This window comes from Entelurus aequoreus, linkage group LG20, assembly GCF_033978785.1.
Source record: "Entelurus aequoreus isolate RoL-2023_Sb linkage group LG20, RoL_Eaeq_v1.1, whole genome shotgun sequence".
In the NCBI taxonomy this organism is placed as follows: Eukaryota; Metazoa; Chordata; class Actinopteri; order Syngnathiformes; family Syngnathidae; genus Entelurus; species Entelurus aequoreus.
In genome coordinates this window covers 500,001-524,229 of record NC_084750.1, presented here as the reverse complement: position 1 = coordinate 524,229, position 24,229 = coordinate 500,001, and the positions used below count along the sequence as shown (strand labels likewise).

General features: G+C 37.9%; 2 protein-coding genes across 5 annotated transcripts in view; both read left to right on the top strand.

Moving 5' to 3' along the window:
* The window catches only part of LOC133635751 (uncharacterized), a 283,249-nt gene that overhangs the window by 175,314 nt on the left and 83,706 nt on the right, over positions 1-24,229 (top strand). The window lies entirely within an intron of this gene.
* LOC133635758 (gastrula zinc finger protein XlCGF57.1-like) overlaps positions 1-24,229 on the top strand; it is a 46,059-nt gene that overhangs the window by 16,478 nt on the left and 5,352 nt on the right. The window contains exons 2-5 of one of the 4 annotated variants that reach the window (XM_062029029.1): positions 13,508-13,615; positions 17,164-17,406; positions 17,828-17,892; positions 17,963-18,481. In XM_062029029.1, coding sequence (XP_061885013.1) covers positions 18,289-18,481 — 193 coding nt within the window. In that variant the 5' untranslated portion in view covers positions 13,508-13,615; positions 17,164-17,406; positions 17,828-17,892; positions 17,963-18,288. Of the gene's footprint in view, positions 1-13,507; positions 13,616-14,949; positions 15,395-17,163; positions 17,407-17,827; positions 17,893-17,962; positions 20,209-24,229 lie in introns of those variants that run through there. The other 3 variants (XM_062029030.1, XM_062029028.1, XM_062029027.1) reach the window with 3 other exon arrangements.

Here is a 24,229-nt window from a genome sequence, read left to right as displayed (position 1 = left end):
TAGAGCAACGGATGAAAATTAGCTATTGTGCTAACTCCAGCATATGTACATTGTTGCTCTATGTTGATGAATATGCATTGTCCTAATTCAAATAAATAAATAAATAGGTAAATAAATAAACTCAACAGTATAAAATGCTAAGGCTGTACATGTCATTCCGAGACTATTAGATAGACTAATAAAAGTTTAAGACCCTCTGAGTGCGCCCTTGACAGCCTCCCTAGCAGACTCTTAAAATATGTGTTTGACTCTATTGGGCCTCATGTATTAAACATGGTTAATTGTTCACTTAGTGCAGGTAGTGTTCCCTGTTGCTTGAAACAAGCTGGAGTACAACATCTTTAAAAGAAAAAAAGACATCAACTGGACTCTTTGGTGTGGTCAAACTACGGGCCAATTTTAGAGAATGTGGTTTATTGTCACCTCATTTTAAATTAGTTTTGCAAACAATTCCAATCAGGTTTTAAATCTCGTCACAGCACAGAAACAACCCTTTTTTTTTTTAAATTTAGTGACCTTCTTTTAATAGCTGACGCTGTTTGTTCGGGTGTGCTGGTAACTTTTTAGATCTGACAGCAGCATTTGACACTGTCGACCACAACATTTTAATATCTCGTCTTGCGAAAACCTGCCTGATTCGGACAGAGAATATCCTCGACTTCTGGGGATATACGGTGAAGTATAAGGCGTTCTAAGATTTTGTAGGGAACGCAGAGTAGAGAGATTGGGCGGTAGCTTGCTGGTAGTTTGTGGTCTTTGTCAGGTTTTAATACAGCAATAACTTTTGTTGTTTTCCATTTCTTTGGGATCAGGTTTGTCTGTGTGATTCTGGTGTAGAGTTGGGTCAACCAGGATCGAGTTTGGTGGCCCAGATGTTGCATAAACTCTGATGAGAGACTGTCAAACCCTGCAGGACTTTCTCAAGTTCAGCTGCCTCTAATAGCTCAGGGTTTATTTCTTCCCCGAGGGCTTTCCGATGTGACTTAAGCTCAGCTGTAACTGCTCTTCTGGTGTGTTTGCCGTGGGTCCACTAGATGGGATGCGACATGGTTTGGTGTGACAGATGATTGGCTTTGGGTAGGAGGTTTTTGTGCTGATCCGAGATGGTGGCTGAGGCTCCAACACTTCCTGTCACAGAGGGTGAAGTTCAGGTCAGCTACGGTCTCCTCTCACTTTTTACGGCGAGTGGTAGTTAGCGATTCAATTAGGTGATCTGCCATCTCAGGATTCCCTGAAGTTTCACAGGCTTGTAAGAGGGCAGCACTTTCTTCATCAAGGCATGGGAGGTAGAGGTCTCGGTAACTTCGGGGGATTGCAGCCTTGTAGGTGGCCATGCAGAAGTGGTCGTATGCTTCCTCTACAGCAGCGGTCCCCAAACTACGGCCGAATACGGCCCGCCAGCGTCCAAAATCCGGCTTGCGGGAAGTCTCAAGGTTTTTTATTTTATTTGTCCGACCGCCTCTATGTTAGCTACCTCTCTTTGTTGATAATGTCTATTTTCTGCTGGATCTACTCTCGATTTTATGTTGCCCTTTTTTTGCTGCAGCTGTTACATATACTTTAATACTGTACATCAGGGGTGTCCAACTCATTTTAGCTCAGGGGCCGCATGGAGGGAAAATTATTCTGTGACACACGCGGGCTGGACTATTAAAATCATGGCATTAGAACTAAAAAATAAACACAACTTCAGATTGTTTTCTGTCTTACTTTGGCCAAAAATAGAACAAACACATTCTGAAAATATTACAATAAAAGTATATACATTTTTTTTAGCTGTTTGGCCACAATACCCAGCAATATGTTTGGAGGAGAAAAGGTGAGGCCTTTAATCCCAGGAACACCATGTCTACCGTCAAGCATGGTGGTGGTAGTATTATGCTCTGGGCCTGTTTTGCTGCCAAAGGAACTAGTGCTTTACAGAGAGTAAATGGGACAATGACAAAGGAGGATTACCTCCAAATTCTTCAGGACAACCTCAAATCATCAGCCCGGAGGTTGGGTCTTGGGCGCAGTTGGGTGTTCCAATGTTTACAATGATATGGCGTCACATTAGTACCAAAAATCCAAGCGCGTAAAAACTGTTATCGCGCACTGATTCTCCACTTCGTGCGTGCGCGCGACACCCTTTTGCGCGTGCGTGGTGCCTTTGCGCGCGCGCGTGGCGCCTTCTTGCGTGCGGTGCCTTTCTGCGCGCGCGCTGTGCCTTTCTGCGCGCGCGCTGTCTCGGTCTGTGCGCTGTCATGTTTCATTTTGGTACTTTGGGGGCGGGCATGCTTAGACCGCCCCTTCTTTCTGATTGGCTTTGAAAAAAAAAAAGAAAAAAAAAAAAGAAAAATACATCTTCAAGTAGGTTGTAAAAAAAGGCAGATGAAGTGAAACTATAGCAATGCTTTTCTTTACACTCTCTCATGCACACAGATACTCATGTTATGAGAAGTATATTGTTTCAAAAATATTAACATTAATTGTTGATATTTTAAACATCTTTCAGATTACATTGCTCGAATTCAAAAACCACTTTACTACACAAATATTAGGCCCAATGTGCAGGATTATTCTATTAGTATTAGTTATTTTTATGTTTTATCATATCTTAGCTTATTTTTATGTTTTATCATATCTCAGCCTATTTTTATATGGTCTTATTATATTTATATTTCAGTTTTTATTGTATTTTATTTTATTTTATAGTTTTTCATATTGTAGTTTATTTTTATGTTTGATTATATCTTATCTTATTTCATATTATTTTTGGACTTTTACCTGATGTGTATTTTAATTATTTTTAATCCATTTATTTGATCATCTAGTGTTTCCTCAAAGAGCCCTCTGGATCTCCACGTCCAGAGGGTTCCTGTGATTGGCTATTGTCATTGTGTTGTTATTATTATTGTTGTTGTTGTTGTTGTTGTTTGTTTATTTTTATGTACATGTTTGACTGTCTTCATGGGGTGTGGGTGTTATTTCTCATTTTGTTTTTAACTATGTAAAGCACTTTGAGCTGCATTTTAAATGTATGAAAAGTGCTTTATAAAAAAAATGTATTATTATTATTTTTAGTAATAGTACCCTTACAATCACTCCAAACCAGTTCAATAACTTACCTCTTTTTCAGCCAACATTTTTTTATCCACTTCTTCCTCCGTAAATCTTGATACATATTGACGATGACCCGCCCTGCTATACTTCTGATTGCTCAAAGCCAATCAGAAAGAAGGGGCGGTCTAAGCATGCGCGCCCCCAAAGTACCAAAATGAAACATGACAGCGCACAGACCGAGACAGCGCGCGCGCAGAAAGGCACCGCGCGCGCGATAACAGTTTTTACGCGCTTGGATTTTTGGTACTAATGTGACGCCATACAATGACCCCAAACACACATCAAAAGTGGTAAAGGAATGGCTAAATCAGGCTAGATTTAAGGTTTTAGAATGGCCTTCCCAAAATCCTGACTTAAACGTGTAGACAATGCTGAAGAAACAAGTCAATCTCAGAAAACTAACAAATTTAGCTGAACTTCACCAATTTTGTCAAGAGGAGTGGTCAAAAATTCAACCAGAAGCTTGCCAGAAACTTGTGGATGGCTACCAAAAGCACCTTATTGCAGTGAAACAAATATTAACATTGCTGTATGTACACTTTTGACCCAGCAGATTTGGTCACATTTTCAGTAGACCCATAATAAATTCATAAAAGAACCAAACTTCATGAATATTTTTTTGTGACCAACAAGTATGTGTTCCAATTACTCTATCACAAAAAAATAACAATTGTAGAAATTATTGGAAACTCAGGACAGCCATGACATTATGTTATTTACAAGTGTATGTAAACTTTTGACCATGACTGACTGCACACACACACACACACACACACACACACACACACACACACACACACACACACACACACACACACACACACACACACACAGAGCCCGGCCAATTTTTTTTAACCCATTGCGGCCCCCGAGTCTATAAGTTTGGGGACCCCTGCTCTACAGTGATGGTGTGGAGTGGGGTGATTACAATACTCAGGTCCAGGGTTTCACTGTATTTCTTCCAGCTGGCCTTGTGGAAGTTCCAACACATCTTCCTTGGGCTGGTTATGACTAGAAGTTGTAGGCCAATGTGTATTAGTGAGGGCCAGTGTTGACTGTGTAGAAAATCATCTTGTATAAAATGGTCAAGAATGAGGATCTGTGCAGGATAGGGGGTTACATTCATGAATTTTCCCCCGAGGATTAATAAAGGATTTCTGATTCTGATTCAGAACTGACTCAGCCCAGGTCCTACCGCCAGGTGCTCTTGGGGCTGTCTGCTTTCGGCTTTGGGACTGTGACTAGGATTCTTTGACTTTGCTTGTCTTTTTAAATTTAGTCTGCTGGTGGGATCATTTGCTAACAATTCTATAGCCATGTCAGTGATAATGTGAATGCATAGTATATTGTAACTTTTTCTAGCTACAATACCTAATTATTCCATTTGCATTTCAAAGTTAAGTTATTACTTGTCTCCACATTGTAACTAAAAAACAAATGTCACTAAACTTCAAGTAAACAAAACAAATGTTGGTATCATAAAAATGTAAAACAAGTCATGATAGTTATGGAAATAAAGAAATAAAGGTAGGAAAGCTAAGTTGGTATAGCTGATTAACTAAGATGGAAACTACATACAAATCATGAGTAGGAACATCTAAAAAAATTACAGCAATATTATATAAAACAAAATACATACATAACAAATATAAACTACATTTATTGTACCCAACTATTGTATGAAGGTCTGTGACATACATATAAAACAATCAAAACAATATTCATATTACAACATGGAGTAATAAAGATAATTATTAAAGTGGATTATTAAGACTTAACAAATGATTCATAGTCACATTTTAAAACTAGACGATTTTATATAAAACACAGCTGCTCTAATGATGTACAAAGTAAATAATAATATGCTTCCAGAAGTGGCCCAGAAGATGTTTCAGATGTGAACCAGTAAATATGAACTAAGAGGGTTTTATGTGTACTCAAAAGCAAAGGTATGATGTAAAACAAACATGTATATAATTTAAAGGAGTTCATCAATTAATCATTTAGAATTATAAATTAATAACACACCTTCTACATTTAAAATCCTACAGGACTATTATGAGTAAGTACAGCACTGACTTATAAACATATGTACTGCATATGTAACATATACTGTATGTTTTATACTTTGTTTTTAAAATCAATTTAAAATATCAATAGTAGTCAAATAAGTTGATGCATCAGCTTACACACTTACAATATTTTTGAAAATGAAATATATGTACACAATGTTGTATATTAAAGCATGTCCTTCACTGATTTAAAAACACTAAATAGACACATATCTACTTATATATGTTAGAAGCATATTAAGATTGTTCAACATACAACAATGTCACACATGATGCATAGGTCGATGTTATTTGAAAGTCAAAGTTAAAGTTTTGAATTTATTTGCTGCTGCTGTTCTCACGAGCACACTTGTGTTTCTTACACTGGTACTTGTAAGAGAATCTTTCATCACACACACTGCAACTCAAGACTTTCTCACAAGTGTGTGTTCTCATGTGTACTGCAAGTTTTGTTCGGTCACAAAAGCTTCTGAAGCAGTTTGAACAGGAATATGTTTTTTCACCTGTGTGTGTTCTCATGTGTACTTTCAAATGTTGACTTCGTACATAACCCTTACCGCAGAATGAACATATGAAAGGTTTTTCTCCAGTGTGGATTCTTGAGTGCACTTTCAAATGTTGCTTCTTAGAGAATCTTTGACTACAAACCGAACACATGAATGGTTTGTCTCCAGTGTGTATTCTCATGTGTACTTTCAAATCAGCATTTTCTACAAACCCTTTCCCACAGATTGAACATGTAAAAGGTTTTTCTCCAGTGTGTATTCTCATGTGTATTGTCAAATGTTCCTTCCGAGAGAATCTTTTACTACAAATTGAGCACTTGAATGTTTTTTCTCCAGTATGTGTTCTCATATGACATGCAAATGCTGATCGATCAGTAAAGCCTCTTTTGCAGCTTGAACAGGAATATGGTTTTTTACCAGTGTGTGTTCTCATGTGTACCTTTAAAACTTGATTTTGGACAAATCTTTTACCACAAACTGAACAAATAAAAGGTTTTTCACCAGTGTGTACTCGTTTGTGTCTTATCAAAGTCCCCTTCCAAGAGAAAGCTTTACTGCAAACCGAGCACATGAATGGTTTTTCTCCAGTGTGACTTCTCATATGTGTTTGCAAATGGTGCCTTTGACTAAAATATTTACCGCATAGTGAGCAGGAAAAGGTTTTTCTCCGGTGTGTATTCTCATGTGTCTTTTAAGACAACTAGGGCGTTTAAAAGTTTTGTCACAGAGAGAACATTTAAATCGTGTGTTGTCAGTGTGACATGTCTTATCAGCTTTAGAGTCTTCATCATCAGTGTCAGGAGAGTGTGACGTTGTGTCGTCACTATCTGATAGTGGAGCTAAGATCTTGTCTGCTTGTGATCCTCCACAGTGGTCTCCATCAGCTTCTGTTGTCATGTGTTGAGTTGAGCTGCTGCTTGGAGGCTCCACCACTCTCTTCTCCTCATTTTCACCTCATCATATTCACTCTTCACAATCACACCAATCACTGGGAACTCCTCCAACCTTTGAAGGTGCTCTCCCTCCTGACTGATGCTGTGTTCCTCCTCTTCCTCTTTAAGGTAAGTGGGCTGTGGTCCCTCTTTAATATGAAGTGGTTGTGGTACAGCTTTCTCTTTTAAGCGGGGGAGCTGTGGCTTTTCTCCTTCTTTAATGTGGGGGTGATGTGGGCCGTCCTCTTCTTTAATTTTAAGGGGCTGTGGTTCCTCCTCTTCCCTTGTAATGTGGGGTGGCTGTGGCCCCCCCTCTTCAAAGTGGGGTTGTTGCAACTCCTCATTTTTAATGTGAAGTGGTTGTGGCACTTTTTCCTCTTTTAAGCGAGGCAGCTGTGGCTCTTCCTTTTCTTTGATGTGGAGGGGATGTGGGTTGTCCTCTTCTCTAATTTGAGGGGGCTGGGGTTCCTGCTCTCCCCATTTAATGCGGGAGAGCTGTATCTTATCCTGCTCCATCCTTAGGATTTACTCCTGCTGCTCAGGGAGAAGATGTTCTTCACAGACCTCTGCAGGACACAAAAAGACATGCATGCTTTAGAAAATTCCAGTTTTGTTTAGTCACATGAGACAGTATGTTTACATGCACTAAAGCGGTCTTTCTTAAGTACAGGGCCAGGGGCCACTGTTGAGCCACAAGCGCCGAAAAATATCTGTTCTCAGCTGCAGTCTGTATGGGTTGCAGTGGTAGTCAGTTTAACATGCATAAACAAAATGAAAGAAAACTGCTCTGACATAGTAACGGCTAACTAATTACTTTATAAGAATAAACAACACATTACGTTATTACTTACAACAAATATAATCTGAGTACTCTCAACACCGGTCATCTAGCTGTAAAACACTGAGGAAACCTTAAGCCCTTTGCTAATTTTTTTAAGATACCAGTATATACCGTAAAACGCCATTCGGACTAAAATATACCGCGGTATCAGTTTTGGCTAGCATATCTTCCTTGTAAGAAACATTTAATTTGTTGCCATGCCACCCTACCCTCTGAAACTATAGGTAGAAGCACGGCACTAGGGTTGTACGGTATACCGGTATTAGTATGGTATCGGTACTAATGAATAATTTCGGTACTATACCATCTCTGAAACGTACCGGTCCCGCACCCCCACGCGCCCGCGCCAAAGTCACGTCGAGACATTGCTGGTTTTACGAGCAGACGAGCATGTTCGGTAGCACACAATCACGAAGTAAGTACTTACAAGCAGACACAGTGTGTAGACAGAAAAGGGAGAACGGACGCATTTTGGCTTAAAAACTAAAGATAAAGGTGAAGTTATAACACCAAAACGCCCTCAGGAAGAGGTGCTTTAATGGCTAGCCAGCTAGCGGCTAACGTCCATCCGCCGTCGGTAGTGTTTTAGCAACTTCTAAATCACTAATCCTGGTCTCCATGGCGACAAATAAAGTAAGTGTCTTACAAGTATCATCCCTGCTGGACGAGGAATAGCTAAACATGCTTCACTACACACCGTAGCTCACCGGCATCAAAATGTAAACAAACGCCATGGGTGGATCTACACCTAACATCCACTGTAATTATATCAAGTACAGCCACGTATCTAGTTGATACTACTATGATTACGTCGATATTTTTTGGCATCACAACATCTTCTTTCATTTTTAAAAAATCTATTTTATGTTTGTAAAATCAGGAAATTTGTCCCTGGACACATGAGGACTTTGAATATGACCAATGTATGATCCTGTAACGACTTGGTATCGGATTGATAACCAAATTTATGGTATCATCCAAAACTAAAGTAAAGTATCAAACAACAGAATAATAAGTGATTATTACATTTTAACAGAAGCGTAGACAGAACACGTTTAAAGAGAATGTAAGCAGATATTAACAGTAAATGAACAAGTAGATTAATAATTCATTTTCTACCACTTGTCCTTAATAATGTTGACAAAATAATAGAATGATAAATGATACAAAATGTTACTGCATACACCAGCAGACTAATTAGGAGCCTTTGTTTGTTTACTTACTACTAAAAGACAAGTTGTCTAGTATGTTCACTATTTTATTTAAGGACTTAACTGCAATAAGAAACATGTTTAGTGTACCCTAACATTTTTTGTTAAAATAAAGTCAATAATGCAATTTTTTTGTGGTCCCCTTAATTTAGAAAAGTACCGAAAAGTATCGAAATAATTTTAGTACCGGTACTGGTACCAAAATATTGGTATCGTTACAACACTACAAGGCACACTGCTAAAGCTTGACCTATTTTTACCATAACAATGCATAAGGTTAATAGAGGCCGCATCTCTTTATCTACCTTCTTTCAAGTATTCATTACATTTCCACATACACATCCTTTATGTATTAAATCAAAACATTTTGAAATTCAATGATTTGGTGCATTTGCAAACAGCTAAAATCATGCACAAATTATAACCTGTTACCACTTAAAACGATGACGGAAGTCAGTATTTTTTTTTAGGTACACTTCAACTGTGAGAGACAGATGTGAAAACATTTTTAGGAAATCACATTGTAGGATTTTTAAAGAATGTTTATTTGCGAATCATGGTGAAAAATGAGTATTTGGTCAACAACAACAATTAAAGTCAATATTTTGTGATATAACCTCGGTTGGCAATGACAGATTGATTATTGAAACTTGTATTAGTAGATTGCACAGTACAGTACATATTCCGCACAATTGACCACTAAATGGTAACACCCGAATAAGTTTTTCAACTTGTTTAAGTCGGGGTCCACGTTAATCAATTCATGGTACAAATATATACAAACGTACTATCAGCATAATACAGTCATCACACAAGTTAATCATCAGAGTATATACATTGAATTATTACATTATTTACAATCCGGGGGGGGGGGGGGGGGGGGGTGCGGAGGGGGTTGGGGCGGGAGGGTTACAGAGGTTCTGTAGGTCTTCACCAGGTTTGCACACAGTGGAGCTGCTATTTTGGCCCGTTCTTCTATGCAGATCTCCTCTAGACCAGTGATGTTTTGGGGTCTGTCGCTATGCAACACAGACTTTCAACTCCCGCTACATGTTTTGTATTGGGTTGAGGTCTGGAGACAGGCAAGGCCACTCCATGGCCTTGAAATGCTTTTTATGGACCCACTCCTTCGTTGTTATGTTTTTGAACATTGTCATGCTGGAAGACCCGGCCACTTCTCACTTTCAATGCTCTCACTGATGGAAGGAAGTTTTTGCCCAAAAATCTCAGGATACGTGGCCCCGTTCATTCTTTTCTTAACATTGATCAGTCGTCCTGTCCCTTTTGCACAAAAACATCCCCAAAGCAAGATGTTTCCACACCCATGCCTCACAGTGGGTATGGTTTTCTTGGCATGCAATGCAGCATTCTTCTTCCTCCAACCATAAGTTGTTTTTTTTACCCCAAAAATATATGCTGGTCTCATCTGACAACATGACATTCTTACAATTCTCCTCTGGATCACCAACATGGTCACAGGCAAGCTTTAGACGCATTGGGACACGTATGGCACTGCAGGATTTGATTCTGTGTCAGCGTAGTTTGTTACTGATGGTAAACTTTGTTACTTTGGTCCCAGCTCTCTGCAGGACATTCACCAGGCCCCCTTGTAATTCTGGGATTTTTGCTCACCGTTCCCATGATCAGTTGGACTCCACGGGATGAGATCTTGCGTGGAGCCCCAGATAGAGGGAGATTATCAATTGCCTTGTATGTCTTCCATTTTCTAATAATTGCTCCCACAGCTGATTTATTCACACCAAGCTGCTTGTTGTAGATTCACTCTTTCCAGCCTTGTGCAGGTCTACAATTGTGTTCCTTGTGTCCTTCAACAGCTCTTTGGTCTTGGCCATGGTGGAGTTTGGAGTCTTAACTGTTTGAGGCTGTGTTCAAGTGCCTACCCCCACCCACCCCAAACCCACCCACCTCAACCTCATCATAGTCTCTCTCAGGGAGAGCATGTCCCAAATTCCAAGCTGCTGTTTGGATAGATAGATAGATAGTACTTTATTGATTCCTTCAGGAGAGTTCCCTCAGGAAAATTTAAATTCCAGCAGCAGTGTACAGAATTGAGATAGAATTTAAAAAGTACACAGTAAATAATGGAGGTATAAATGGAAAACGAATAGAAAAATATTACAATAAGAAAAAAAAATAAAAAGAAACAATGAGAATAAAAATATAACAGTAAAATGAGAATATAACAATAGAAACTAGGCAGTAGTGACCATGTTATGAAAAAGTATTGCACTGTTATTGTTTTGAGGCATGTTAAAAAAAATAATGCACTTTGTGACTTCACTAATAAATATGGCAGTGCCATGTTGGCATTTTTTTCCATACCTTGAGTTGATTTATTTTGGAAAACCTTGTTACATTGTTTAATGCATCCAACGGGGCATCACAACATAATTAGGCATAATAATGTGTTAATTCCACGACTGTATATATCGGTATCGGTAATTAAGAGTTGGACCATATCTGGTAAAAAAGCCATTATCGGACATCTCTAGTCATAGCCAATTATGCAAAATTGACTAAGTAATCTCTATACCGCCATTAATAGATTATACCGCCATTAATAGATTGCAGTTCTGTGGGGGAAACTGCAGATGTTTATTTCAATCAATCAATCAATGTTTATTTATATAGCCCTAAATCACAAGTGTCTCAAAGGGCTGTACAAGCCACAACGACATCCTCGGTGTCGAGTGGGTCTGACATAATATTGTGAAAGTCCAACACATCAGCGAAAGTCCAGTCCATGGTGGAGCCAGCGGGAACCATCCCGAGCGGAGACGGGTCAGCAGCGTAGAGATGTCCCCATCTGATGGACAGGCTAGCGGTCCACCCCGGAGCAGAGTAGAAAAGAAAAGAAAAGAAACGGCAGATCAACTGGTCTAAAAAGGGAGTCTATTTAAAGGCTAGAGTATACAAATGAGTTTTAAGATGTGACTTAAATGCTTCTACTGAGGTAGCATCTCTAACTTTTACCGGGAGGGCATTCCATAGTATTGGAGCCCGAATAGAAAACGCTCTATAGCCCGCAGACTTTTTTTGGGCTCTGGGAATCACTAGTACTCCTCCACTCAGGAAAGTTCTCCCATATCGTATTTCATAGTATAAAGTCAGTAAACGTGTGAGAGTAAGACGTAAACAAGCTGATGTTTCTTGAAAAACAGCGTCGTTGATGTTGTCGCTCCTTCTCCTCAGAGTCCCTTGAACTCTGCTATGCTTCTTTCTAACACCATAAATATTCATTTAACAGCCGCCAATTCACCAAACTCTCAGCAGTTGTACTTCACACATTTTCACACAATCCCAACACTTGACCCTCACACCCAATCTCCCAATATTTTACCTAGTAGAACAACAGAAGAAGAATACAACAATGGACAAAGGTTAGTTTAAAAAAATAGTAGTATATCGCTACAATTTCAATCCCTTCCACTTTACTGTCATTGCAATGAAAGACGCAAACAATGAAAATAACGTATTACTCTCCATCCATTTTCTACCGCTTGTCCCTTTCTGGGTCTCAATTTGCCAAACTCTCTAGGATGTCAATCATCTGTTTGTGGAATGTGAGACTGTACATGTGTTTTGGGAGGAGATCATAAACTGGCTGAGAGACAAGGGTGTGGAGATGTCCCCATTCACAATAGAATACATCAAATTTGGCATATTTATAAATGATGGTAACATAGAAATATTTGTTTACATTATTATGCTGCGAGCTAAAAAAAATGTATACATAAATGTCGATTTCTGAAAGTAAAACCTACATTTTCTAATTGGCTTAATGTTTTCAAATTATCAATTAAATCTTGGAAAATTATTAAAAGTACGAAAGCTCTTAAATTGATATCTTTATTAGACACATTTAGAGTGATTTAGATTAGCCTTATTTTTGTGTTTTGTATTTTATCCGTTTTTTTATTTTTAAATGTATTTATTTTAAATATTCTATTTGTATTTACTTTTATTTTCTTTCCTTGACATGTTTTGCTAAAGTCAATAACTGCTCAACCTGGTGAATGGTTAAAATGGTTGAGATACAGTGTGTTGAAAGTGCCTAAGAAGAAATAGCATAAGAAGTGTCAATGAGATGTAAATAAGTGAAGTGAAAAATAAACAGATTGATCATATTGCCGGTACATAAAAAGGAATTAAAGAAGATAAACAGATAAAATCCTAGTTTTTGTAACATAGATAATGTAGAAAATCTCAATGACCGCAAAGAACATGTCAGTCAGTACATTTAAATACCTTAATTAGATTGTGTTTGACTTTTGAAAGGTTGGATTAATACACGTAGTTAGTGCCTGATTTACTAAATGTTGGCGTGTACTAAAACACGTGCAAACTTGATAGTACACAAAGCTGATCTACTAAACGTGTGCAAATTGGATTATGTCTGTTAAGTGAGCAGAATAAGGCGTGCAATCCATTTTGCGTCTCTCTCTTCATGAATATGCAAAATATATGCTGATCATTAAAATGCCCACAATACTGGGAGGAGAAAATGCTAATTTAATTATTTAGCACACGCACTGTGATTTATCAACACTCATCAGCATTTTGCAATCACTTTCACATACGGCAGCAAGGATCAGTGCTCGCGCTGCACTGACCGACGATGGACAGACCACAATCCTCCATCATACGGGTGTCTGTCAACATTTTGGTGGACGGTCAGGAATAAAAATATTAGACATATCGTCGATTCAGCAATTCCATTTTATAATTTTATTGCTTATGCGGCTGGTTACAATGCATTCAATTGATGCGTTTTGGTTTCTGCTGGCGATTTTTTTTTTACTGTTTGTTTTTTTAATTTCAGAAATACAAGCGGTAGAAAATGGATGGAAATATTGTTACGGTGTGGTCGCATAGTTATGCGCGGATCGTACTCCCAAGATGCAGACGGAACTCCAGATGTAGTGTACAGGTAAGAAAATTATTTAATGTCCGTAAATCATTTGACATACAAAAGTACAGCGTGCGGATAGCATGGGGAGCTAATGGAATAGCTAATAAGAAAACAAATGGCTAATCTTAGCTCAGGAATCCAAAGATAAATCAACGTAAGTTTTTGCATAGAAGCAAATAAGAAAGCCAGACTGAGTGTGGTGAAAAGCAGGGAATAAGTAGCTCTCTGAATAGTGCCCAGGAGCAGGTGAGCATCCCGAACACTAATCAGAGGCGGGTGAAAACAATCTGCAGTCATGGCAACTAAAACACAAACCCAGGGGTGCTCAAAACAGGAACTGAGTGAGTCAAAAACTAAACAAACAGGATCCGGGCAGCAGATCATGACAAATATATTTCTATAATATATCACCTGCATGAAAAGACGTCTTTCATTGGGCATTTTCGTCAGTCCAGTCGCACAAATGCGCTGGCGATTCAATCCACAGCCTCCCGCACTGCATGTGAAAGTGTCAGTGCGTTTGTGTTGTCGAGAATGTGATTGAGAAAAAGTGTCACAGATTATAGATGTGTGCTGTTGGTTCAACACCTGGCTCACAGATAGAAGCATGATAATATGAATGTTTCAATAGGTCTGCACCACTTTTTAACAACACAGTCTTAGTAGATCACACGCAAAACGCACACGCTCTTTTATTTTTTGTATATGCTGTCTAGTGCCTGGTATTTAGACCTTATTCAATCAGGCCCGAGTATTGCCAAATCTCAAAAAAATAAATACAGGACATCTTGTATGCAGGGCTGCTCGTCCCAATTCTTTTTTTTCTGTACCTTTTTTATTAGTGTGAAAGGGGATTGTATACAAATCTGCTGAGGGTTAATTGAAAGGAGGCAACAGGACTCTTCATGTTTGTTGAAGTTTCACCTTGAATCCATGAAACGTCTTCAACGCAAAAGAAGAGTCATGTTACCCTCATTGTATGGATTACATAACCTTATGACTGATAATCTACACAAACATATTTAAAACAAATATTTTACACCAACCAGAAGGTAATTAGATTAGGAATAACAAATACATGGCAAGAAAAATGTTCAATAGTTATTTTTTGTACAAAATTAACAGAATCAAATAAATATTTTTCATAAATAGGAACATTTCCTGCTTAACCTGACAAAAATAATATTTATAACTGCTAACTTGCCTGTTCCTCCTTCTGTCTTCTGGGCCACATCTATATTCTACAGTGCGGTGGCGCTGTGAACATTTCAAGCCATTGCTGCAAACTGTCAGTAGAAGAAGAAAAAGAAAAAAGCGAGCTGGTAGTTGTTTCTCTCGCGAGATCTGACAACACTACGCGTGAACAAAGCAGGACGAGGAAAAAAACAAGATGGCGTTTGGTGGACGAGACGTTATTGTGGACATTACAGTACTGTGTTCTTAATCAGTACGTGCGTGTACACATATGACGTTTACTAAAATAAACATCGTTAATAATTGTTTGTATTTGGAGACATTTTTCTGAGCGCATTTTGAAGTTTGGTGTTAGTTTATCTTGCTAGTTAGCTTAGCTTGCTAAGTTGCTACCTGTAACAAATAGACGCGGAAGTTATCAACACATCGCTAAGCAGAGATCAAGTGTGAGTGTAAAGTGTTGTGATTGTGTGAAAATGTGCGAAAGAACGATAGCAGAGTACGAGGAGGAACTTTTTCCAACAACAAAAGAGGAGAAGGAGCGACAACATCAACTATTGGACGCTGTTTTCAAAAAACATCAAGTTGTGTTACACAGAACAGGTTTGTTTACTTCTTACTCTCACACGTTGCTAACTCTAAATTTAATAACAGTATTCTTAAATCGATTGTTTTTAGGAAGGTGAATTGTCTTATGATGATGAAAAGGAGCCAGTTTCAGACACACAATGTTTACACAAAACTCACACAGTCACCAAATATATTTGACATTGTCCATCCATCCATCATCCATCTTCTTCCGCTTATCCGAGGTCGCGTCGCGGGGGCAGCAGCCTAAGCAGGGAAGCCCAGACTTTCCTCTCCCAAGCCACTTCGTCCAGCTCCTCCTGGGGGATACTGAGGCGTTCCCAGGCCAGCCGGGAGACATAGTCTTCCCAACGTGTCCTGGGTCTTCCCCGTGGCCTCCTACCGGTCGGACGTGCCCTAAACACCTCCCTAGGGAGGCGTTTGGGTGGCAGTTATTGCCATTTATTCGAGTGGCAAATATTTGAAATTGTAATCAATATAATTCATAGTTTCATGGCTAATTTCACTTCCTGATTCTGATCTACATGCATCAACAGGTGAAAGTAAACATGTATTGTCAATTCATCTTTCAATAAGAAAAGTAGTCAACAGATTATTTATGAAAAGAACATAAAGGTGACTGACTTTACTTCAGCGTGTCATGGATGGTCTCCAAGTGAATGTGGGAGCTGTGCTCTAAAGAGGAATTGTTGATGGACATACGCCATAAAAACACCACTTAGTAAAATATGTTTTGTAAGGGTTCCTTTTGGCCCAGCCAACAAAATGACCATAAAGAAAATTATTTTATATGATGAAAACATAGTATGACTCTTTTTAAGTAGTTTGTACTGCACATTGTTTATTTCCATTATATGTAAGTAATGGTTATGACTATGCTACTACAAGGTTATGGTTGAGGTTAAAGATAAGGCTTAGATTTAATAGGCAGACATGTACACATAATTAATTGATTACTCACTTTACAACAGTGCGGGTAAAGTTAAGGGGAACGGCACTTTTTGGGGGGTCATTTTGCCTATCTTTCACAATGAGTATGAGAGGCAAGACGGCAAATGTATTTTTACTTATTTTTAATGACACGAAAAGACGCTTGGTTTCACCCCCCTTTTCTTCGCAAGGATTATAAGTCATCGTTCATCTAAATGGGAATATACTGTTTAAACATCCTAGCAGTAGGCATCCTAATGACAGCAGATATTGTACAGTAAGTGATGTTTAATTATGTCTGTTGGCTCTCATGAAGTCTGTAGTTAGTAATAATCAGTCATGTTGTTTAAAAAAAAAAAGCGAACATTGTGATGTGTTTTTTAAAATGAATGTGATCAAAAAGAAAAAAAACAATTAAATGTTATTATAAATGTGCCTGTTACTATTACTACATTACATACTTACAGGATGTATATAAAACCTTAATTGAGGTGTTTGGTTGTATTTTAAGGGTTTTATAGGCAGATACAGCGACTCATATAGGCACCATTGTAAGCAGACTTTTGATCGCATTTATTTTCTATTTAGAATGCATAAAAAAAGAAAAACGTGTTCTTGTAACCCATTAATATTGTGAATAAAAACAATTGCAGTTCCCCTTTAAGAATGCCTCGATTAATGCTGGTTCGTACTTATAAAACAAAAGGAAGTCTTTCCTGTGTTTTTGTTGGTTGTTTAGCTACACTTTTTTAACACCACACACAAAATAACACAACTAATCCCGTTGTGTTAACAGTGTCAGTCAAAAACAATTTATATTCTCTAATAATCTTAGTTACTTATTCACCCAACAGACATCCAGCAGCCCTCCCACATTGAAGAGGTTGATCTACATCTCCCTTGTGTAAAAGAGGAGGAGGCAGAGCCATCCCACATTAAAGAAGAGGAGGAGGAAGTGCGGATCAGTCAGGAGGAAGAGTGTCTTCTCGGGCAGAAGGAGGCAGATCTCACCATGTTTCCACTGACTGTTGTCTCTGTGAAGACTGAAGACCATGAAGACAAACCACCTGAGTCCTCACAGCGTCTTCACAGTCCAAGTAAGCACAACATTCACATATCATTTTATTCTCAGGGCATTCAATCCATCACAACTGGACTGTTCAGTTTGTCTTAGAAGACGTTTGACCTCTCATCCAAGTAGGCTTCATCAGTTCATGCTCACAGACTTAAAGTCTTAAATCTATTATTTTCATTTTAAGAACTTGGGATGTCTTGAATGTTATAAAAATCCTGTAAAAAAAAGTCTTAAATACATCCTTAAAAGGTCCCAAAACTAATTTTGACAATATTTTAGTTTGGAATAAATGCATAAACTAATTATCTGTACAGCCTAGTAAGAATTTCTGGAGCAGGACGAGTGTGCGGAGTTTAGCTAGCAGCGGATATTTAGGAAAGCCCACAGCAAAGCAGAGTTATTTGTGTAAGATTGTAAGTGCACGTTCAACCATTTGTCGGCAGGCTGCTGCTATCTAAAGAGCTGCTCAGCCGTCCATCGCCGCAGGGGGGTTTAAGCAGAGGCAGAGGTGTGTGCATATGCCCATTGTCCAGAGTGTAGTGATGTTGTGTCTATAGGCCTGGAGTCTTTCTCTGCAGGTGTTACGAGCAAAATTCAACTCCCAGGTGTTACTGGAGGAGAGAGGAATGTCAGAGCGGCTATCACCGTGATGTCCTTGAGGGGATGTTTTCAAAACAGCCTTCATCTGTTGTGAGCAGCGTCAAGGCCAATTGAGGGAGTCGAATCGTAGATAAGGATTCTTGTTTTCCAAGTGACCAGGCCTGTCTGATCTAATCATCCATGTTGGCTTTCAAGTTGATACATTTTTGCATTTTAGTAAGCCTTTCAGTGATGTTGTCCAGCTTATTATTCAGTTCAGAAATCGCCACAGTCTGTGTTCCCACCGCCCGACACATGCCTCCCAATGCGACGGGCAGCTTTTGGGCTTCTTGAACGGCTGCCAACGTCTTACGAAATTGATGATACACCAAAGCAATGCTCAGCCCAATCAGCAGATGCCCTGCGATCACGGTTCCAAATAGGTAGACGTCTTCCACATTCTCGACAGGAAACACTGAGAGGCACAGGACTCTCCATCTCTCCCACGAGTACTTCAGGTACGTTGCAACGATCGTTCAGTCAGCTCCCCCGAACCTCTTTTCCTTATCAAGAAGATTTTTTCAATTGAGTCGAGAGTCCAGCTTATCAATTCCATGTAGGTGTACATATGCAGATGCAGTTAAAATATAGAAGCAGTATCAGTGGAAAGTAATTAGAATATGCACAAGACAGGAATCTGCAATTTTACAAATAACCACAATAGTCATATTATTTGATATGTGATCAATTGTACAGAGCAAGCAAAAATAAAACACAGAAAAAAAGGAAATGTTTTATTTGTATTTATATATTTTTTTTAATTGAATTTTACAGATAAAATCACATTTAACAGTCATACTTTGCTCATGCAAAGCCTTCATACAATCACACATCCACTCATACACACTCACATGCACACTTGAGGAGAGAGGTGCACTTAAACTTTAACAACTCAAGGTTTACAGTATAAACATTATTAGAAAAAATACCCAGATATTGTATATATATATATATCCATCCATCCCGCTCTGGCTCAGGATCAGCAGGCTATCCAGACCATAGCAAGATGGATGAACATTCCTCGGCATCAAGGATCTTCAGGAAGTGATCACAAGATCACCTCCCGAGGACCTCTCCACCGTTCACACTTAAAAAAGAAAAGGAAAGTCACAGAAGTTGATCAGATACAAAATAAAAAGTCACAAAAAAAAAAAAAAAAAAAAAGCAAGTAATGGCAAAGCCATATCAGGAGTAACAAAAAAACCCAATAATAGTATAGGATCAATACAGAAAATAATAAAGATAATAAAAAAGGAATACAACTACAAAAAAGATGGCAGTTATTTTTTGTTTTTTTCTTTTTTCCTTAAATGTCTAAGTTCCATCCATCCATCCAATTTCTACCGCTTATTCCCTTCGGGGTCGCGGGGAAATGTCTAAGTTATGATTCAATATATGTCAATAAAGGTTTCCAGGTTAGTTCCCATTTATTCATACTTGCAGAGTTTATAAATCAAATTTTTTCAAGAGTCATTGCATTCACAAGTTCATTTAGCCAGTTCCTGAAGTTGGGTGCAGATGGGCTTTTCCAGTCTTTGAGAATGAGTCTTTTGGCCAAAACCGTCCCGAGCAGCAACGCAGCTGTAATATATTTTGGAAGTTTTTGTGTTTCTGAAGACCACCCAAACAAGATTATATCCCTGTCAGGGACAAGTTTTCTCTGATATACCCCCGAGTAAAAAAAGAAAATGCTGGACCAAAATGATTGAATAATTGGACATTCCCAAAACGAATGAGACAGTGATCTTTCAGCAGATTTACATTTATCACAAAGTGGAGATGTATCAGGATAAAATTTGTGTAATAAGACTTTGGAGTAGTAAAAATGATGAATCACTTTAAACTGTATGAGCCTAAGTCTGCTGTTAATTGAGCAATTGTGAATTTGAGAGAGTGTCCGTTCCCATTGCTGTTTGGGTATTGTTGTTCTTAGTTCTTGTTCCCATGCTCTTTCAACACCGTCTGCTGACGTCATGGGCATAATTAAGCAGCTGGCAAATTTGGCGATAAGCTTTTTACTTGTGGGTGATAAATTTAGTAATTCTAGGAGAGGGTGTTTTTCATTTACCAGCTGAGACTTTAAAATGTTTTCTTTAATACATTTTTTTGCCTGCAAATAGCAAAACCAACTGAATTGGGACAAATTGAATTTAATTCACAATTGCTCAAATGACGCAAGACTGTCCTCGACATACATGTCTTTCATGCATTTAATTCCATTTAAGTACCAGTTAAAAAAAATTCTGTCTGTTATCGATGGAATAAATGCATGATTGTGACACATTGGTGAATACATAGTTACATTGGAAATATTTAATTGTTTTTTAATTTGAGAAATAATTTTGATATAATTTCTTACTACTACACTATGGCTTGTTGATTTAATAGAAGAGACTGGTTTAGTAAAAAGTAGAGATAGCAATGATGTGTAAGGTTTAACTAATGACTGCAGTTCCAATTTCAGCCACAAGGGAGCAGAATTAAGTGATTCATTCTTTGGGAACCCCATCTTCCAATAGGTCAATGCGTTCAGATTTGATGCCCAATAATAATTTTTGAACATTGGAAGACCCAGTCCCCCTTCCTTTGTAGATCTGAATAAGTGCTTTTTAGATATTCTGCGTTTTTTATATCCCCACACAAAATCTAGAACTGAAGATGCAAGTTTTTGGAAAAAATATGCAGGAATTAAAATTGGTAAATTTTGAAAAGATAGGTACATTTTGGCAGGGTAATCATTTTGATAGCCTTCACTCTACCTAACATAGAGAGGGGTAGGGTCTTCCAATACTCTATACACACTTTCAGTTTCTCAAAAGCTTCAGTAAAGTTACATTTTAGTAATGATTCTTAATTTTTAGATATTTTTAAGCCGAGATAGGATATATAGTTTTCTGCAACTTTAACTGGGTTTTGACTGATCTTAACATTATCTCCTAGGAACATAAGCTCGCTTTTGGACCAGTTTATTTTATAACCAGATATTCTACCAAAAGAGTCTACATATTCTAAAAGAAGTGGTAATGCAAAAAGGAAATTATTGTGTGAAAGCTGCAGCACAGTTGTTGGATTTGAAATACTTCTAATGTGAAAAAGTGCAGAAGGAATTACAGCAGGCGGTAGTGACGAGCACAAGTCACAATCACACCTCATAAATAGATGGGTTTTTTTTGACATGGGAGAGTCAGTTGGACTAAAATACATCTTAAAATTGTGGCACCAATGCACCCTAAGTTGGTTTGCCAACCATCAATAAAACACAAATAGGAAGTAAGAAAATAAAGTTCTGTAAAAAAAAAAAAGTGGACAGGAAATCCTGTGGTTCTTGTGCATGCGCGTAGAGATTGTGTCTTCCAGTACCACGATACCACTGATTTTCTTTCCTGTCCGACACTAAGTAAAATTCAGGCTCTTATCGATATGGATCCGATGCCAATACTAATATATCTAATGTGTCTGCTGAAATTGTAAAAGTTGTGTATTTTCAAATAGCTTATCCATCTAAAAAAAACAACAGTAAAAATGTAAGAAAAAAGTGCAAAAAATTTTAATATAATGAGAAAAAGCTGATCATTTTAAACTAATAATTAATAATAATATACTAAGTCACCTATAGCACAATGTTTTGTCTTTAAATATATATGAAATCTGTTTTTTTAAATAAAAAACGATCTAAATGGCCCCCCTACTTGACTTTTCAGTTTAATCACCTCTGATCTAAAATATTAGAAACTCTCAAAATAAAATAAGATATAATTAAAATATAAAGAAAATTTAGTTAGTTAGTTAATTAAATAATACATTTATACTAACTATGAATTAATTTGAAAAATTACAATGTCCATAATAAACACTAGGGCTGCAAATCTTTAGGTGTCCCACGATTCGATTCAATATCGATTTTTGGCGTCACGATGCGATTCAAAATCGATTTTTTTTTCTCGATTCAACGCGATTCTCGATTCAAAAACGATATTTTCCCGATTCAAAACGGTTCTCTATTCATTCAACACATAGGATTTCAGCAGGATCTACCCCAGTCTGCTGACATGCAAGCAGAGTAGTAGATTTTTGTAAAAAGCTTTTATAATTGTAAAGGACAATGTTTTCTCAACTGATTGCAATAATGTAAATTTGTTTTGACTATTAAATGAAGCAAAAATATGACTTATTTTATCTTTGTGAAAATATTGGACACAGCTTAAGCTCAAGCTTATGAGATGCGATGCAAGTGTAAGCCACTGTGACCCTATTGCTCTTTTTTTAATTTTTTTATAAATGTCTAATGATAATGTCAATGAGGGATTTTTAATCACTGCTATGTTGAAATTTTAGCTAATATTGATACTGTTGTTGATAATATTAATTTGTGTTCCACTACTTTTGGTTTGTTCTGTGTCGTGTTTGTGTCTCCTCTCAGTTGCTCTGTTTATTGCAGTTCTGAGTGTTGCTGGGTCGGGTTTGGTTTTGGAATTGGATTGCATTTTTATGGTAATGCTGTGTATTTTTTTGTTGGATTGATTAATTTAAAAAAAAAATATTTAAAATAAATAAATAAATACATTTAAAAAAAATTATTTTTTTAAAGATGAGAATCGATTCTGAATCGCACAACGTGAGAATCGCGATTCGAATTCGAATCGATTTTTTCCCACACCCCTAGCATATATATATATATATATATATGAGGGCTGTCAAACGATTGTGTATTTTACCAAGCAAAGAGTTCCTGATTAGCTTTCTATACAAGCCGGATACAAGGTTTTCCAAGACCCAGGATAGCACAGTGGGTAAGACTGTTGACTTGGAATGAAGTGTGCTGGGTTCAATCCCAGGTATGTTGGTAGCATTTTGTTCCACCATAAGTCTCTGATTAGCTTTTTATATGAGCCAGAAAGAATGATTTACCCAGTGGTTGAGACTCTTAATTAGGATTTAAAAGTCCTGGGTTCAATACCAGACGGTTTGACAGTATTTTATTCCATTATTTTATAGTGTAGTTTACCCAGCAACAAGTCCCTGATTACCTTTCTATATGAGCGAGAAAAGCATCTTCACAGGGCCCAGGATGGCCCAGTGGTTAAGATTCTTGACATGAAATAAGCAGTCCTGAGTTCGATACCAGTCGGGTTGACAGTATTTTGGTCCACCTCTTGTGTATTTTACCCAGCAAAGAGTCCCTGATTAGCTTTCTATACAAGCCGGATACAGGATTTCATAAGACCCGGATAGCACAGTCGGTAAGACTGTTGATTTGGGATGAAGGGTGCTAGGTTCAATCCCAGGTAAATTGGTATTATTTTGTTCCACCTTAAGTCTCTGATTAGCTTTTTATATGAGCCGGAGAGAATGGCTTACCAGTGCCAGGATGGCCCAGTGGTTAAGACTCTTGATTAGGATTAAGCAGTCCTGGGTTCAATACCAGTCGGGTTGACAGTATTTTATTCCACTGGTTTATTGTGTAGTTTACCCAGCAACAAGTCTCTGATTAGCTTTCTATACAAGCCGGATACAAGATTTTTCAAGACCCAGCATAGCACAGTGGGTAAGACTGTTGACTTGGAATAAAGGGTGCTGGGTTCAAATCCAGTAACTTGACTTGTGACTTCTGAAGCTTTGATTGGAGATGTAAGATTAAATATTTCACCTCCACATGTAAAGAAAACATAATAATTAATTTAATTGTTTTTTTAACTGTTCCAATTAACTTTTTTTTAAAAATCGTACCCAGGGGAGCTCATTGGTCAACGCTCTCTATTATTATGTTTTACTCCTATTCCCCCCACCTCAGGAATTACACTCACACGCCCACTCGCACATACTCATACACACACACACACACACACACACACGCACTCTCTCACACACACACACACAGGTAACCCCTGAGGTGTATTCATTGACTATTTGAGAATTATTATTATCTTTAGCATTGACTTAATTTTTTAACTCTATGTTATTCAAGCAACGAGCACATAACATTACTCAATTTATGTCGTTTTGACGACATTCAGCCAAATTAATGATTACTTGTCTGGGGTTTGAACCAAGTACCCCTGTATTGGGAGCCCACTGTGTTGACCATTGAGCTATCCTGGGTCCCGTCATAAGCTGATTTTCGCTCATATACAAATGCAATCAGTGGACTATGATAGAGGTGAAACAAAAACATACAATTTCCTAGTCATGGATTTGAACCTCATATG